We start from the raw sequence: 19,207 nt of genomic DNA, 5'->3' as shown, positions 1-19,207 counted from the left end.
GAGGAGATTCATAAAGATCAGGCAGGCTTTCTCCCAGGAAGACATTTATCAGAGAATGTAAGGAATATAATTGACATCATGGAGCTGTTAACTGTAAATATTAATACAAAAGCGGTGTTGATTTTTGTGGACGCGGAGAAAGCCTTTGACAATATTTCTTGGAACTTTATGAAAAAGAATCTCCATGGGATGGGGGTAGGCCAAAAGTTTGAAAATGGTATAGGTGCAATATATTCTGAACAAAAGGCAAAGCTAATTGTAAATAATGTGGTAACTGATGAACTTTCCATAGAAAAAGGGACACGGCAAGGGTGCCCAATATCCCCATTACTTTTTATATCTGTCCTGGAGGTTTTGCTGAATATGATTAGGGGGGACCAGCTGGTAAAAGGAGTTCAGGTCGGAGCTAGACAGTACAAACTGAAGGCATTTGCAGATGACTTAGTATTGACTTTGCAAGAGCCGAACACTAGTACAAAGAGAGTCTTGGAATTAATTCAAGTTTTTGGTCAGGTGGCAGGATTTAAGTTGAATAAACAAAAAACTAAAGTTTTGGGAAAAAAATTAACAAATGTTGAAAGAGAGAGTTTTCAAAATGAAACTGGATTAACGGTGGCAAAGAAAGTAAAATATTTGGGGATTAATATGACATCCAAAAATGTGAATTTATTTAAAGACAACTATGATAAATGTTGGACAGAGGTAAAGAAAGATCTAGAAATATGGTCTAACCTGAAGCTTTCCTTGTTAGGCCGAATTGCAGTGATCAAAATGAATGTATTGCCTAGAATGTTATTTTTGTTTCAGACACTACAAATTGTTGATAAACTAGATTGCTTCAAGAAGTGGCAGAAAGATATATATAAATTTGTCTGGCAGGGCAAAAAGCCCAGAATAAAATTTAAGATACTTACTGATGCAAAAGAAAGAGGGGGGGTTTGCCCTGCCGGATTTAAGATTGTATTATGAATCAGCAGCTTTCTGCTGGTTGAAAGACTGGCTACTTCTTGAGAATGCAGACACGTTGGATTTGGAAGGATTTGACAATAGGTTTGGTTGGCATGCATATTTATGGTATGACAAGGTTAAAGTTCACAAGGGTTTTAAAAACCATATTGTTAGAAAAGCATTATATAATGTTTGGATTCGATATAAGGATTTGCTGGAAAATAAAACTCCTAGGTGGTTATCACCTATGGAAGCCAAGGAGGTGAAGAAACTTAACATGGAATCTAAATGGCCAAAATATTTTGAAATTTTAGAACAAGAAAGTGGTAAATTTAAATTACAGAGCTATGAGAAAATAAAGTCTAAAGTACGAGATTGGCTCCATTATTATCAAATAATGGAGACTTTTAAACAAGACAGGAAAATTGGTTTCCAGGTGGAGAAATCGAAACTAGAGACAGAATTGTTAGAACCCAATACTAAGAATTTATCAAGAATGTATAACCTATTGCTGAAGTGGAATACAATAGACGAAACTGTTAAGTCAGCTATGATTAAATGGGCACAGGACATAGGTCATGACATTATGTTTGCGGACTGGGAACAGTTATGGACCACCGGTATCAAATTTACGGCATGTAATGCCTTAAAAGAAAATATTATGAAAATGATTTATAGGTGGTACATGACCCCAGTCAAGCTTGCGAAGATTTACCATCTGCCCAATAATAAATGCTGGAAATGTAATGAAGCCGAAGGTACCTTCTTTCACCTTTGGTGGACCTGCCCAAGGATTAAGGCCTTCTGGGAAATGATTTATAATGAAATTAAGAAGGTACTTAAATGTACTTTTCAAAAGAAACCGGAGGCATTTCTCCTGGGCATGGTCGGCCAATTGGTTTCAAAGAGGGATAAGATTTTCTTTATGTACGCCACTACAGCAGCAAGGATCCTTCTAGCAAAGTATTGGAAGACACAAGAATTACCCACACTGGAAGAATGGCAGACGAAAGTGATTGACTTTATGGGACTGGCAGAAATGACCGGCAGAATCCGCGACCAAGAGAAAGAGACAGTGGAAGAAGATTGGAAGAAGTTTAAAGTATATGTTAAGAACTGTTGTAAAATAGAGGAATGATAAAATGTCAAGGGGAAGGAAGATGCAGAATTGCAGCTAAAACTGTTTGATGATTTAAGGTGAAATTGAGAATGACAATGAGTTTAAATTTAAAATTTAATTGGCAAAAGGGGTTGTTGAAAAACTGCAAAATAAGGATGCAAAAAGGGTGAGGTACGGGGAAGTCCGAGAAACGAGGCGTATGAAAGTGAGGTTAAGAAATGATATTTTTTGGGTGTGTCTGTATTTGTTGATGTTTGTGTGTTGTTGCTGTTTAGTGTTAAAAATTGGAAAATTAATAAAAAATTATATATAAAAAAAAGAGAACAGAAATTGTTCAGAGGCTGCGGCAGCAGCAGCAGCAGGAGGCCCCATTAGCAAAAGTGGTGCTTCAGGTTAAGAACAATTTCAGGTTAAGAATGGACCTCTGGAATGACCTAAGTACTTAACCCGAGGTACCACTGTATGTACATTAAAAGACTGGATGAGGCTGAAGCATACCCTGGCCTTGACACACCATGTGTGAGGAAGGGTCGCTGTTGGTTTTCTAACATGAGGAAGCAATGAAAGTTGGTTTTCCCCAGCTGCAGTCTTCAGTGTTTACAGTCCTATGAATTCTGGTTAATGTACAGTTACTGTGGCATGAATCTGCACAATATATTGTGACAGCAGAAGGGCTTCTTCTGAACCAAGGTAAGACACTTAAGTGCTCGGCATTAATAAAACTGCAGCATTTAAACACTTTCTTTGCAAATGAAGAGGACTGGACAAGTGGAGACCACACAACTTGCATCCCAGCAGAGAAGCAATTGTGCCCCTTCTGAACCAAAGGAAAACATGTTTCAGTTTAGTTAAGTGCTAACGATCTGTAAAACAATGTTAAGTGTCCATAATATCTTTGCAAGGGAGGGAGATGGGGAGCACACCAGAACTTGGCCATGCCCATGACCTCTAGGTGGCAACACCCCATGACTTTGTAGCCCTACTAGATCCAATAAGCGCCAGCTATCACTGGCTGTGCCACAAAGTTGTCCATTGTCTGAATGTGTACTTCAGTGCATGGCTCTGGCAAATGAGAAGCAGAGAGCTGGTAGAATCATACAAGTGTTGAATTAGGAGGCACCCCAAGGGCCATCGAGTCCAACCCTGGGCAATACAAGGAATCGTTGCTCCTCATTTGACATGACGCACAAATCCAAGCCTCTTCTAGCTGATTGCTCCATGGCCTTGGGGATGGAGGCTCTTGAGAGCAAGAGGGGAAAGATTATATATGGAGAATTTCAGCCGAGATCTCCAGTTGCTTGACAAAGGCTCCTGTCGCACACATTCATAACAGCATTGCAGCCACTTCTCTGCAACCAGATCAGATGCATGGTCAATTGGCCCCCTCCCACATGGTAAATGTATTCACAAATCCACACTGCAGCTATGTGGGGAAGTGGCTTCTCAACTGCCACAGGTGGGAATGAAGGAAAGCCAGCAGCTCTCGGAAGCAAGTGCATGCATTCCAAATGTTAGCTCTGAAGGACACCCAGCCAAGGGACCTCGCCCTAGTCAGTCACCCTCTTTGCAGCAGCAGCCACCACACGCTTCCTACACCTGCTCCTTTGGAAGGAGGGAGATGGCTGAGATGGCGAGGGCCAATGATGGCTTCAGCAGCATCCCAAGAGGCAGACATCATGACCATAGATTCAGGCTGCCCAGCAAAAGATGAGGAAGAAAGGGGGATGATGGCGTCAGCAAATCTTCCAGAATGTGGGTTTTCAAGGCAACAGCTCCGTTTTTTCTGAAAGGACAAGGAACAGTGTCATAGAGAATGGGGGTCCAAGGGCTTTTGAAAGGCTGCTCATGCCTCACTCCCATCCTGTTTCATTTCCTCTAGTGCAAGTGGCTGGTTTGGAGGCTAGATCTGGCTGTTGCCAGCTCGCTGTTTCGGTTTTGTTCGCACTTCTGCATAGATCACCCCAGCATCTGGTTCCACTTCCTTTTTGTTGAAACGAAGGCTGGCATAGGTCAACTCTTTCTGCCGGCTGGTTAAAGGAAGATGCTGTTAAGAGAAAGAGAGGGGACGGGGAACAGAAAGTTTGTTTCATTCTGTCTGTGGTGGTCTTGAAAGCATGTTGTTTGCAGGTGGCAAAAGAAACTGCAGAAATAAATATATACATCGGGAGCTTTGGAGCAGGCAAGAGGGGAAATGGATATAGTAAGTAAACTTTTGACAACCTGGTGCCCTCTGGATGTTGTTGGACTGCAACATCTGGAAGGTACCAGGTTGGCAAAGGCTGCAAGAGACACGATCCAACCCTTCCTCAAAGAAATAGAGAAAATTTCACCATCCTGGGGAGGCAACACCACAAGAGGTGTATCACCATTTTAAAAAGGTAAAGCGACCCCTGACCATTAGGTCCAGTCGCGGCCGACTCAGGTTGCGGCGCTCATCTCGCTTTATTGGCCGAGGGAGCCGGCATACAGCTTCCAGGTCATGTGGCCAGCATAACTAAGCCGCTTTTGGCAAACCAGAGCAGCGCAGGGAAACGCCATTTACCTTCCCGCCGGAGCAGTACCTATTTATCTACTTGCACTTTGACGTGCTTTCGAACTGCTAGGTTGGCAGGAGCAGGGACCAAGCAACGGGAGCTCACCCCGTTGCAGGGATTCAAACCACCGACCTTCTGATCAGCAAGTCCTAGGCTCTGTGGTTTAACCTACAGCGCCACCCACATTACTCCCCCTCTAATAGTGATTTTTTGTGATAAGTGAAAACAGAACTAGAATCAAAACCAGGCCACTAAGAAACAAGAGGGGAGGGGAAAGGTATTAATCAGCATGTTTGGGGGAAACCCAAGGTTTTCAGAAATACATTTCAGGGTAATGTATCAACACCCTAAGGGAGATGCAGATATAGATATAGATATAGATATAGATATAGATATAGATATATATTTAAAAAACAACACAAATCACAGTCCAGTGATGACTAACCACAGTGGGTTTTGGGGGGGGGGTTAAAAAATGAGTTGCCAGTACTCATATCTTGATTAAAGTGCCATGGGTAACAACTTAAAATGGCTGCCCTGGACAGGAAAAAAAAAGTGACTGTACTCCATAGCAATGAGTAATGTCACCAAAAGAAAACACTGACTAAAAATATTCAGTAGCTACAGAACACTGAATCTTAATTGAGAGAGAAAAATGAAAGGAGGGGTAATAGAATGGTGAGGTTGAGGACAGCATGAATGGGCTGATGAGCTCTCTGCTGGAAGAAGGAGACTCAGTGGCCAGCCAGATGTCTGTGGGAAAACTGAAAGCAGGATTTAAGCAGTTTCCCCTCCTGCAGTTTCCAGCAGCTGGTACTCAGACGTTATTAACTCCAGCTCTGTAGGCAGCATAGGTGCCAACTCCCTGGGGCCCTGGGTGCCTGAGCACCCACAAAATTCCCCATGAAGGGGCCAGGCACCCACAAATTTCAGTGCAAGGGCCAGTCATGCTGCATGTCACCCATGGCCCTGGGCACCCACGGTTGCAGGGCCAAGTTGGCACTCCTGGTAGGCAGAGCAGTTATCATGGCTAGTAGTCATTGATAGCCATCTTCATTGATAGTTATTGATAGTCATTGATAGCCAAATCTAACAATGCGTATTCTTGCTAGTTAGCATATGAAGGGGTTAAGACCACAGAGCTGTACTGCTGATAGGCAGACCCAGGCCATAAAAATGTAATTGGTAGAGAGGGCTTAGTGTGATGTCATTTCCCTGCCTCTCTTTCCCTCCTTTTCTCTTTGACCAGCAATGGAAGCAGATGGATATCCAATTGCTCCAGTTGAGGCACATACATGAGGCTGCTTTTACTGTAAATTCAGTATTTTGCCTGCATTTATTTTACTGCTGTTGCTGCTGAGAACAAATGTGTGACTATGAGTGAGTAAATCATATTTTAAACTTACTTCTCAGTCTGTTTTCTGATTCTTTGCTAAGTGGGGTAAGGAAGGGGTGCCAACTTATTTTGCAGCTGAATTTAAATAAAAGAAGGTTTCACAGCCTAATTCCTATGCTTCATTTTTCTTCTTCTACGGATGGGGCTGCATTTTAAACAAAGCAGTAAGCTGATCTCTTTGTATGTCCAACCCACCCATGTGAGCACCTAAACTGCAATTATTATGTCTTCTCCTACCTATTTAAACCATCCAGAGTTCTAGAGTTTAGCTATCTCCCAGTTTGGAAGTGATAGGATGGTAGGGAAATGCAGGAGTAAATAAAGATGAGCAGGGGTGAAACAGACTTGTCCAGGAGTGGGATGAACCAATTCTATTCCAACCAAACTCTAGAGTGGATAGCAACATGTGGAAGAGATCCTATGATCCCTTTTAGGGATGTTAGGCTGCCCTGCACAAGAAAGTGATGCCTAGTGCTCCCCACTGTGAACAGAAGGCCATTTGGGCAGACAAGATGACACTCAGGGTGGACCAGAGTGGACATCCTAATGCACCAGATACCTCGGAGCAGATGCGGGGAGAAGCCTAGAGTGGCCCCAGCAAAGCCTAGCACAGCCTGGAAATTTATAGGAGCAGGATATGTGTGTTCATTATGTAACATTAATCCCTCTTACCGTTCCTGCTTCTTTGGTTGAAGCAGCTTCTGTCTCTGTTGTGCTTTCTGGAATGGAATGATGAAGAGAAATTCGAAAGTGGTTATGTTTGAATAAGCATTAAAGAATCCCAAGAATGAATGAGTCAAGAACACATGTGACTGATGACACATTCCACAGAAATTCCTTGTTAACCATCCTGGGTGGAGATGGGCACTAATTTGCATTTCTGAGACTTTCTGGGGGGACGCAGGGGTACGCATACCCCTAAACATTTTGAGAATCTAAGTTTGGCTACTGTCCTTCATCATAAGATCTCAGGGCAGTTCACTCAATGAAGGACTCCATCTGTGGAACATTGTAACTTATGGTCATTTATTTTTTCCTCTTCCCAAGCTATCCCTTTTTTGTGTTGTGTCTATTAGAATGTAGGTCTAAAGGCAGGGGCAGTCTTACTTCTGATCTTTGTAAGCTGGTCTGGGAGGCTAGTAAATGTTCTAGGTATATAAATGAATAACAAAATATACATACTTCAAATCTTTAAAAGTGGGAGGCTCATATAAATAATTTTTACCTCATATAAATAATTCTAAATATTGTTTTCTCTAATATATGCATTTCTATGTACCCTAGAACATGCATTTTGGGCATGTTACTTGGTTGGGTGACAACATTGCACATTTCAGAGAAGCACGAATTTGGAAGGATGTATTTCAAATCAGAGATTGTTTCCAAAAATGTGAATTCGGAAAGTTTGCATCAAATCAAATGAACTGAATTGCAGTTCTTTCCCGTCACAGTCTGCAACACCCTCTCCCTGCCATGCCCAGGGAAGCATTTGCAAATGCACATTGTGTGAGTTAATCCAGTGTTTCCCAACCTTGTGCCTCCAGCTGTTTTTGGACTACAATTCCCATCATCCCTTGCCACTGGTCTTGCTAGTCAGGGATGATGGGAGTTGTAGTTCAAAAGCAGCTGGAGGCACAAGGTTGGGAAACACTGAGTTAATCCATTTACCTCCCATATGACCTCTCCAAGATGCTGTCAGGGGAGAGAGACTTACCTTTAGCCCTCTTCTTGCATCTCCATGCTAAGACACTGAGCAGCAACAAGAGGAGGAAGATTCCTGCTGCAGCTCCGGCTCCAGCTCCAATTCCGGCTCCAATTCCAGCTCCAGGACTTCCACTGTCAGTTTCTAGCTGCTTGTCTCGTTCTGGTTGAGAAGGAATAAGAAAATAAAGACCCCCTTGGTGGTCTGTGGAATGAAGCAGGCAGGCAAGATTCTGCTGCTCCACAGGGCTCCATTTGAGGGTATGGCTGACACCTCAAACTTTTGCTCATGCCCAGATTCCAATTTCAGGAAAATTAGCATGGATATAGGACCAGTGGGTAGTGGATCATTAAGTTGCTTTGATAACTGGTCATTAAGTTGTTTTGTATTTTATGGCTTTGCTAGCCACTTTGAGACTTGTGGGAAATGATACATCATTTAATACCTAGGTTTAATACCTAGAAAGTGGAAGTGGGATCAGTGGAGACACATTCACTGTCCTCCAGTCTTTCAAAACACCCATCAGCTCATCAGCGATAACAGAGCTGTGTCCCCAGGAACAGCTATTTATTTGTTATGTATCAAACTGAAAACAGAACTTGCAACCTGCTGAGAAATGTTCTCCGCTCCCCCACAACAGTGGGGACTTTGAACAAGAAGGGGGAGGGCAGAGGATGGAGCAATTGGAAGCTCTTAACGTCTGGTTTGGGTCAAAAGTGACCCAGAATTTCTATCTATCTACAACTGGAAAATTTTCTTTTAATTTTCTTTTATACCCCTGTACATTTCACACCTATCAGTTCCAAATACCTTTACATCTCATTCCCTGTAGAAAGGAAATCAGAAAAAAAATATGATTCTGTTTACCAGAGATTGTCACCATGGTCCCATTTCCTCGGCCATTACTACCGACAGCACATCGGTACATTCCAGAGTCATTCCTTTGGACACTGGGCAGAATGAGAGAAGCCAGGCCTGTGGTTGCGCTCAGAGTCCTGCCTGCACCTGTCACCTCCTCCTCATGTCCATCAGTGCCATTTTTATACCAGGTGACACTGTACGGGAGGAGTCGCACATTCTTGGCAACTGCAACGCTACAGTTTATAATGAGTGTTTGCCCTTCCATTCCTTGGATGAAAGCAGGTGACTGGATAACTGACAGATTAGCCGCTGTGGAAAGAGCAGAAAAAGCATTTGACAACTTCAGTGTGCAACCTTCAAATTGCCAGAGGAGATAAAGTCTGCATCTGTGAGACTGGACAAATAATGCCAGATTTTGTGACTTTGAGTTAAATACGCAGCCATGGAACTTGCGCATGGAACAACTGACTTCTTTGAAGTTTGCGTTTTGGGCTTTTCTCTGGATCTTTGTTAGGCTGAGCACTGAGGGTGCTAAATGGCTTTAGGAGTGGCTGTGAATGCAGCCTTCAGTGTGGGCCAGGGAACAGCCCTCCAGTTGTTTAGGACTACAATTTCCATCATCCCCAGCTAGCATGGCTGCATATCATTGGAGCTGATGGGAGTACAGTTGCGCAGGCTGGGGTTCCCGAGAGTTGTAGTCCAAAAGTTGTAGTCTGATGGTGTTTCCTGCTTGGCAGGGGGTTGGACTCGATGGCCCTTGTGGTCTCTTCCAACTCTATGATTCTATGATTCTATGAAAACATAATGGAGGTCAGCAGGTAGACAAATGGAGAATGGACCTGTTGCAGTGCTATTGCTGAAGTCTGAAGCTACATGAGGCAGACAGAGAGAGATTCAGATCTGTTTCGTCACAACTGAATGCAAACCACATTTGCACTTCCCCCAAATATATACAAACCCATATGCAGCTACCTGTTGAAATTCACACGTCCCCAAATTTGGCAAAGCAGTGGTCTAGCCATATAGTGTCTACAAAAATGTGAACATTAAAGGAGAAGTGTGTACAAAGATGCATATATGTGTGAAAATAGCATACAAAAACTCATTAGGATAAATTGGCACTAACATACTGACAATTTTCGTGAGGACTTAAAAAAAAAGTAAACTGGTGTGGAGATGTGGTGAATTGAACTTAAGACTGAAAAAATGAGACACCAAAAGAAACTGAAATTGACAGATCCTCCTGTCTTTAGCACAGGGCAGAGGATTTGATGGCCTGTGGTGGGCCAAGGAAGATCCAGCCTGTTGACTGAGAAGTGTCAGCCTGCCAAACATAGGGTGGAGCTAAAAGCAAACACTCTATGGTCCACATGCTGCATTTAAAGCACATGGGGGTCCGCCATCACCCCCAGAACCTTGGGACGTGTAGTTTGTTAAGGGTGCTGGGAATTGTAGTTGTGCAAGGGGTAAACTACAATTTCCATTATTCTTTGGGGAAAGTCATGTGCTTTAAATGCATAGTGTGGCTGTGACCTATATGCTTCCCCCTTAAATCTGGACATTTACCCTGTGATTTTAATTTTATCCCAGGAGACCATGTGAAAGGGATTGAATGACTGAAAAATTGTGTCAGCTTCTGACACCTCAGGCTGTAAAAGGTTTCCTACCTCTGCGTTATGGAGCAGAAATACAGACTTGGGTCCAAGGACCTCTGAGAAGCTTCAAATGGAGAGTTACTATCCTCTGGGGTGCATTCCTATAACCTTCTCTGCTCATTGTTTAATAACCAGATAGAAAGTTCCCAGCACTTACTCGTGATGACAACATGAGATGCAATTCCTGATGATTTTGATTGATTTCTTGGTTCTCTCCCAACGTTACAGGTGTACAACCCTGAATCGCTCGCAGTAGCATTTGTGAGGGTGAGAGAAGCAAATCCTGCTCTCAGGTTCTGAGTGATCCTGTAGGAGCCCGTCTTGTTAGCCTGCTCAACCGCAAGCCCATCTTTGTCCCAACTGACATACATGCTGCTATTCCTGCCGACTGTCCTGAAGCGACACTCGATGGTGACATCCGCCCCTTCCACTTCATGGATGGATCCAGAAGTCTGGTTCACCTCAAAGTCAGTAATTTCTGCAGGAAAGAGATGTCATAATCTGCACCCCTACTGAAAGCATTGGACACTGAGAAGGTAGCTAGAGTGGAAGAAGAGGGATTGACGCATTCAGAAAAAGCACCTTGGACAGTCCTAGGACTGGACGGCTTTGAGGAAGAGATGGATATCTGTGTGTGTGTGTGTGTGTGTGTGTGTGTTTAATTAATTATCTTTTTTAATTAAGATAAAACAGCTATGTACAGTCAGAGAATCATCTCTGAATACTCCAAAGAACTTGGCTAAGTATATATGCTAAAATCATCACAATCTTAACAAACACAACATTATACATAATAACCTCCATTGCTTGGACTATTGCCCACAATTAAAAAGATATATAGTATCAGCAGCAGTCCTAGTCTGCAGAGTTTATATACAAAGGCAGGAGGGGAAAATAAAAGATGTGCTTCATGAATGCCAAACTGTGCTGTAGACCATAGGCACCGTTCTGCTATATGTATCATTGTATGATCCATAAAGTTGCCTCAGATTGCATAAAAGTTATCATAGTTCCTCTAACCTCTTGCTGTCTTCAATTTCCATGTCAGTTTTTCCAATAATGCTACCTGCCAGATTGCACTATACCACTGGTCCATGGTCAATAATTGCAATGATTTCCATGCCCTGGCAATGGCCGTTCTTGCTGTGGTTAACAGAGGAGTTATGAGTTCTTTGTTCCAAATTCATGGTGTAACCTGACAGGTTAAGCAGAGCCTGTCCTGGGGTCATGGGTACCATCTGACTTGTGATCAAAGATATCTCTGTAAAAACATTTCCCCAGAACTTTTCAATTTTTGGACATGCCCACCACGTGTGTCAGTATGTCCTTATAGCGGGACACCCTCTCCAGCATATGGGAGAACTGGTTTATAAAGGCTAGTCAGCTAGGTGTTAAGTACCAACCATGTATGGTTTTAATGGATCTTTCTCTGTTTGTTGCTAATATAGATTTAGGTGTCTATGTGTTTGTGTGCTCTGCAACATAAGAGAGGCAATGGGAGAAAAGAGGCCTTTGCATCAGCTCTGCTGAAAACTGGCAACTTTTGACTGCTTTTCTCATTTTAAATAATCACAGTAAACAAGTTTATGGACCACAGTGCAGCACAAAATGATCAAAGCAGTGAGCACAGCAAAAACAGGACAAAACACAGGCATACGAGCTCTAAGAAAAATAAAATGAATTTATGAGAATGGGTATCAGATGAGTGAAAGTGTAGCAAGGCTGTGGCTCTGACCTTACCCCACACTTTGTGTCAGAAGACTTTTTACTCACATGGTGACCCCTCAAATGTAATGTGTGGAGGACACTTTCATTTTGCACATTTCAGAAGAAAAATGGACCCCATAGATCAGTTACTGGAACATCCATGGTGCTCCCATTAGACTAGAGAGGCACTGATTTTTATCTAAACTATTGTCTTACTTTGGAAAGCTAATGTGGGTTTTCTGAAAGGTGTTGAGCAGCCTCAAATCCCCACAAACATTCTCCAATCCACAAACTATACAAGTGTTAAAGGACTGAAGCTACCCTGTTAAAACAGATTTTGGAAAGAATTCAAGTATTTACCAATGATGGTCACCTTTGTCCCATTACCGAGAGGTTGAAAATTCTCATCGATGACAACGTTACACAGATAAGTTCCAGTATCCTTCAAATCCACAGATGTCAAACTGAAATTACTTAATTTGTCTTTTAGATGTGTAAATATGTGAATTAGGCTTGAGTTAAGCAATTCCATCTGTTCATTGCCTTTAACTTTATACCATTTAATAGACCATTTGGTGCTGTCTTCATTGAACCTGCACTGCATATTCAGTGTTGATCCTTCCTTCACAGTCACAGTGGTAGGTGTTTGAATCACTGAAGAATGTGGAGTAGCATTCATAATAGACCCTAAAATGGCAAGGAGAAAAACAGTGTAACAATATGAAAGATTAACCTAAAAGCACAATATCTGTCACTGAGCCACAAACTTCCCAATGCAATTGCATCCTGAAAATTGCATGCATGCAACTGCAAAGTGTATGTATGCATTCTGCATATTTGCAAGGAACACAAGTCTGTCTCTCTCCTGAGACATGCTCCCCTCTGCTTTGATCTTCTTGCAACAGCACATGGTTGAGCTAAATTTAAAATTCAAAATTGCAAACAGTTAAAACAAAATACCATCACAGGAATAGGGCAGTCCCTGAAATACACCTTCCAACTCTATGAGCCTATGAATACTGGAAATGGGCTGCTGAGGGGAACGTCCTTAAAGTAATGGAAAGTGGCAAGATAAGGTTGGAGAGAAATGAGGGTTCCCTACTTTCCACATTAGGTGTCACTAATGGAATCTGTGATTATTCCTTCCCTCATCATTTGAGCAAGATTTGTATTTTTAAGGGGAGTTTTCTTGCCTTTTATAGCCGCCTTGGCTAGGCTTGTTAGCCACACTGGCATGTTCTTGGACACTAGATACATTTAAGCTCAGCTTCTATAATTCTAGTTTTAAATAACCTCCAACCACCCTGAAGAGACCTGACTTTTCCAACTTCCTCTCAACTCCCTCCTAATGACTTCCTTGAAATTTATTGAGATTTTTCAGCATTTGCTCTTGTGAAACAAACATGACCTTGCTGAACTTCCTGAGGAACCGGCCACATGAAGAATTGGTTAACATGAGGAAAACTGTGTCCACTTGTCCTGAAAGGTCAAAACGACTTACAACTTTCACAGGATCCTGGACACCAAGATTAGGTACATTTTTTGTGTGGGTTTTTTCCCCCCACTGGGGAGATACCACACAGGGGAGAGTTTGGTTTATTGGATCTGGCTTGTGACAAAGAGCTTGTTACAGGCACACATGACAGGGGTGAAGAAGAATAGACAAAGGGCAGGCTGATCAACTTTCAACATAAAACAGGACAGGGGATTAGGTACAAAGTTGTACCTGATTAAGAAGAATGGGCAGAATTAAGAAGAATGGCGTGGGCAGAATGTCCTTGGCTAATCACTGTCTGGTTTGCAGTACAATGGAAATGATTCCCATCCAGTCATTTGCTGAGCATTCAGCTCTATGGATGAACAGTGTGGAGCCAGATATACTGGCCTTGGTCCAGTATATCTGAAGGAGATTCTCCACCCCCATCGTTCTGCCCGGACACTGAGGTCCAGCACCGAGGGCCTTCTGGTGGTTCCCTCACTGCAAGAAGCCAAGTTACAGGGAACCAGGCAGAGGGCCTTCTCGGTAGTGGCACCCTCCCTGTGGAACGCCCTCCCACCAGATGTCAAAGAGAACAACAACTACCAGACTTTTAGAAGACATCTGAAGGCAGCCCTGTTTAGGGAAGCTTTTAATGTTTGATGTATTACGGTATTTTAATATTTTTTGGGGAAGCCGCCCAGAGTGGCTGGGGAAGCCCAGCCAGATGGGCGGAGTATAAATAATAAATTATTATTATTGGTTTTCTTTTTAAAAAATCTGTCATTACTATGCATACGACTGTTTCCCCCCCCCCCATTTTCTTATTCTATTATCTATTTATGTAAAATATTTATTAACCCCTCCCCCAGCTCCCTTCACTAAAAACTCCAGGTCAGTGAACAAAAGTGTCAGAGGCACCAACTTGCGCCAAAGATTCTCCTTCTCCTTCATTTTGTGGGCTTGCTTAACAGCCTAGGCTACACTGTCCTGGGCAGCTGGAGCTCTGGAAAGCCCTCCCCCAGAGGCTGCACAGGACAATTCCCCCTTCATGGGCTGGTTTCTGCTAGGCCAAGAAGGCACTCTTTCCAATTGCTTATGGACTCCTCTAGAATCATTCCAAAATGTTGCCCACACATTCTGTGTGGGAAAGATCTCTCAGGAAAAAAAACTTGCCCATACGCAATAAAAGCTATCTTGTGTACTTTTGTACTGCTGTTTCTACTACTAATATCACAAATGGCAGTAAGTTTTTGACCTGCTAGAGCAGCCTTTCCCAACCTTGGGTCCCCAAGGGTTGTTGGACTACAACTCCCATCATCCATAGCTAGCAGGAGAAGCAGTCAGGGATGGTGAGAATAGTAGTCCAACAACTTCTGGGAACCCAAAGTTGGGAAAGGCTGAGCTAGAGACTCTCGTGGCCTACACCTGATCTGTCTACCAACCTGTCTATCTATTTTATTCCCTTTCTTCCAAGGAGTTCAAGGAGCTCAAGGTGGCATAGCCAGTTCTCCCTCATTTTATCCTCACAAACATGTTAGGCTGACAGGCAGTGACAGGCCTAAGGTGAGTCCTGGTGGTGATTAAAACTCTGGTCTCCCAGGTTCTAGCCCAACATTTTAATCACTACACCACTCTGACTCCAAGCTAGCTATCGAAGAAGTCTTGTACCTGGCATTGCCAACAACACACGAGTCACTGTAGCACCATTTTTTCATGAGTCACCAAGGCAATGTGAATATCCACTCTGCAAGCCAGGTGGCAGAGAATGGGGAGGTGGTCTGAACCCAGCCAGTCCCCTTTCAGATTGTAGGGAGAGGAATCATATTTCTGCCACTGGAAAAGTTAGCAGGTCTGAGAGGGAATATTCAGCATCGTTCTCTGCTGCTAGCTTGCTACAGAAAGAGATTTATATGAATATATATTTACATGGAGGTAGCATCTACCCCCCCCCCATTGTGATATGAAGAAAGCACAGCCCAGAATTCTACAACCTCAGTCAACTGCATCTTATTCTGCATAATGTGCCAATAGGCTGTTAGAGGACCCGGGTTTTCTGAAAGCAGGAGAAGACATCTCTTGGAAAGGAAACTCACCCACATGCAGGAAAAGCAAAAACAGCAAGCATGGAAGCCACATTTTGCCCTGCTGGAGACTCCTCTTCTTGCAATATATCTTTCCAACCGGAGCTCCAACTGCTAACTCCACAATGCCAGGAATCCACCATGTGTAGTTGGCCGGTGGTGATTTCCTCTCAGTCAGACCCACCCTGTAGGGAAAGAGAGACTGCTGGATTGCTGAATAACCAGGTCTTTTTTTCCTCTTTCTACTGCACCACTCCCACCCTCTGAACATAGTTCCTCTTTATTCTCTCTCTCTTTCGCTTTCTCTGTCTCCATTCCATCCATTTTGCAAACTGGTATCTGTTCCCTTTTACATTTGCCATTTGTTCAGCTTCAGGGACAAGATAACTACACAGAGGAGGCATGTTTAATAATAATAATAATACCTTTATTGTCAATGTACAACCTGTATACAACTTCCTTAGGGAAGTTTTTAATGTTTGCTGTTTTGTTGTGTTTTTAATATTCTGTTGGGAGCCGCCCAGAGGGGCTGGGGAAACCAAGCCAGGCGGGCAGGGTATAAATAATTTGTTGTTGTTGTTGTTACTGAGTTGATATTTTTCAGGGACCTCCCTGAAATAACCTCATGATGGAGAAGATGGGGGCATTATCTTCCATACTTAGTAGTTTCATGCAGATTTTTGCTGATGCTTTTGAAAATCAAACCAGATGTGCACCGTTGCCTCGGATTTGATTGACACACAACAATCTACTTGCAGGCCTCCAACAGATCTTTGTTTGGCCACAGTGAGAACAGGATACAGGCTCCCTTTGGCCTGATCCAGCAGAGATGCTCTTATGTTCTTACAAGTCTGAGGAAAATCAATGAGAAGATTAGGGGAAAGAGGGAGGGAGACGACTCTTCAAAAGCAAGAGGCAATAAAAGTTGACTGTTCCTGACAGCACTAATAAAGCAGACAAGAAATCAAGGGCTCATCCAGATTTCCTTTTGTGTCACATTCCTAGGCACAGATCTGCATTTCAAAGCTCTGTGTCTGAGCTAAAAAGTTGTAACATCACTTGGGAATTCAAAAGATATTTTTATTAAATCAATATAATTTATTATTGCTTGGTAAATAACATTTGTGTAAAGTTGCATAGAAATAATTAAAAATGATTGCCAAGTACTTGCAGTTTATATATTATATATTATATATTATATATTATATATTATATATTATATATTATATATTATATATTATATATTATATATTATATATTATATATTATATATTATATATTATATATTATATATTATTATATATTATTATATATTATATATTATATTAACATTCTACACACACACAAACGGTGCTATCTATCTATCTATCTATCTATCATCATCTGTCTATCTATCATCTATCTATCTAATACTTTAGATTACCTGACACTTTTAGAAGGCAAAATTAAAATTCTTCGGTTTTCTGAGAGTAATTTATTTGCTTTGTAATTAAAAAAAAGACTTACCAAGGTAAATGTTTTCCAATCACAAAAAAGCAGATTTGAATTCCTCACTCCCAAAAACATATTCTTAAGACCCCTCACTGAAGAAATTTGCAAAAATTAAGTTTCATCCTCTAAAATGACACACCCTAGTGGATGAGTTCTAAAGGAAGTCAAGTCGGATACACAAGTAAACAGAGATAAGAAAAATTGTTGAGCTCAAATTAGACACAGGAGTTGAAGTCCTCTCTACATATTCTTATATCCTCTTTTTTGATGTTGCATTTGTGATAAAGCATAAGTGGCTACAGTTATATTGTTTCAAGCACTGTTTAAATGTTTCTGTGAGTGGTGGGGGGAAAAAACATAAAAAGCAGGGGAAATGGAAAGGAAGATCTGGAAAGAGCAGGGAGTGGTTCACTGTCTCCCTTCATGTCCAGGGGAGGCTTTTCTCTCAGTCTCCAAAATTGTTTCAACTATGAAATCACACTCAGCTTCTCTCTGCCCACTGCAAATAACAGGCTGGAAAGTGGAGTAAGAAAGTGCTCAGTGGGTCTGAGTTCCAGGGAGTGGAATGGATGTGTAGTCCAAGCATGGCAGCCACATTTTGAACTGCTGGAGACTTCTCTTCTTTTTTCTGATGGGAGCCCCAGCTGCTAACTCCACAATTCCAGGAATCCACCATGTGTAATTGGCAGGTGGTGGTTTCCTCTCAGTCAAAAGTGAGTTGCCCAACCCACCCTCCCTGTGGGGGACAGAGAGAGTGGTGGATCACTGAATAACCAGGTCTTTCCCCCTCTTTCTACCTGACCACTCCCATCCTCTGAACATACTGTAGATCCTCTTTTTATTCTTCCTTCCTTCCTTCCTTCCTTCCTTCCTTCCTTCCTTCCTTCCTTTCTCTCTTTCTTTCTCTCTTTCTTTCTCTCTTTCTCCATTCTATCCATCTTGCAAACTGAATTTTTTTCCCTTTTACATTTTGCTATGTGTTAAGCTTTGGTAATATTGTGGAAATCAGAACACAAAATAATCATTTGAAACATATGCCAGCGGCATTACTTTATTTTTCTGAAATGCATATCAGGAGAGTCACCTTGAACATCTGTGCCATTGGTGCTCTGAACATTGTACAAAGTGCAAAACATTTATAGAATAGTTGGCACACAATGAGCATGAGAGTTACTTCCTCAAATATACTGGAAGATTACAAAAATTGTAAGAAGATTTCAAGAAGTTACTAAAATAGTTTTGTCCTTTTAAATCAGCTTACATAGCAATTGTTTTGCTTTAGTGGAATTTTGAAGCAAGAACATTTTTGCTGATATCACTAATAGAGCAGACAAAGAACGAAAGGAAGTCAAGTCAAATATAAAAGTAAGCAGAGATAAGAAAACTGTCCAGCTCAGAGTAGGCACATGAGTTGAAGGCTACACATTATCTGCAGTGCAGCCTTCAGCTAAATGGTTTACTTTTTGGCGATCATGGCAAATCTTTCCTATAGGAACATAGGAATCTGCCTTATACAGAGTCAGACCAGGCTCTCCAGGCTGCAAATGAGGATGTCCTTCATTCAGATCTCATCTTTGCTGTGAACTCCCAAGGTGGCCTCAGGCTTGCCACCCTCTCCAGTCCTGTATAAGGATGCTGCCTGCCTGCAAATCCTACATACAGGTAGGACAAAGAGAGAGAAGCATGCTACATGTTGGAGGGTGGAAGTCTGATGTGGTGAGTACAATATGGGATTCAGCAAACAAACACATTGTTTTTTCTGTGTTGACCATTTTCCAGTAGCACCCCATACCAGGTTGCAGAGTATTGGCCTTCGGAATCTCGTCCTTCTGCCATTTGACATTTCCTGCTAGCTCACTGGAGCATGTATTCAGCAATGTCAACGCTAACTTCATTGGGTAAGAAATTTACAGGAAGGAGCTCTGAGGATAGGAAATGCTTCAGTGACTGATGCATCTTGCCTGAGCAATGGCACAAACTCTGCTGGAAAAGATGACATTTGTTCATAGGTTCATTGCAGTTCAGAGCAGGGTGAAGAGGAGAAAGGTCATGAAGCAGAGATGGGGTGCCTCCAGATGGGTGTCTTATGACAGCTGTATGCAATGACCATCCTTTTACTCTCACAGTGTGGATGGGGATGGATTTGTACCTGACCCTCCGCTGCTCCATCCACTAAACCGGAGATGTGTCATTTCTGTCCCATGGGCTCAAGCCACCTGGAGGAATGCCTGT

At 42.3% G+C, this 19,207-nt stretch overlaps 1 protein-coding gene across 1 annotated transcript; it reads right to left on the bottom strand.

Moving 5' to 3' along the window:
• Positions 1-3,447: 3,447 nt before the first annotated feature.
• LOC309347710 (cell adhesion molecule 2-like) lies at positions 3,448-17,013 on the bottom strand. Its single transcript, XM_081872462.1, has 8 exons — positions 16,991-17,013; positions 15,497-15,669; positions 12,284-12,610; positions 10,374-10,694; positions 8,568-8,870; positions 7,713-7,904; positions 6,671-6,717; positions 3,448-4,112 (listed from the first exon to the last, which is right to left on the bottom strand). Exons 2-8 carry the CDS (start codon positions 15,537-15,539, stop codon positions 3,969-3,971), a joined length of 1,377 nt encoding a protein of 458 aa, XP_081728588.1. The 5' UTR covers positions 15,540-15,669; positions 16,991-17,013; the 3' UTR covers positions 3,448-3,968.
• Positions 17,014-19,207: the final 2,194 nt, after the last annotated feature.

The sequence above is a fragment of the Podarcis erhardii genome (assembly GCF_964252035.2).
Source record: "Podarcis erhardii genome assembly, chromosome: 7".
NCBI lineage: Eukaryota > Metazoa > Chordata > Lepidosauria > Squamata > Lacertidae > Podarcis > Podarcis erhardii.
Note: the sequence above shows the minus strand (reverse complement) of the source record. Positions and strands in the feature narration are given on the sequence as shown.

Bases quoted from the DNA above. Each gene is read 5' to 3' on its own strand.
- LOC309347710 (XM_081872462.1), bottom strand. From the start codon at position 15,539: ATGTGGCTTCCATGCTTGCTGTTTTTGCTTTTCCTGCATGTGG. The intron at 10,695-12,283 runs GTAAATACTTGA...TCTTTCCTGCAG, and splicing joins GACAAAGGTGACCATCATTG to AAATTACTGACTTTGAGGTG. The intron at 8,871-10,373 runs GTAAGTGCTGGG...CTCTTTCCACAG, and splicing joins ATCTCATGTTGTCATCACGA to CGGCTAATCTGTCAGTTATC.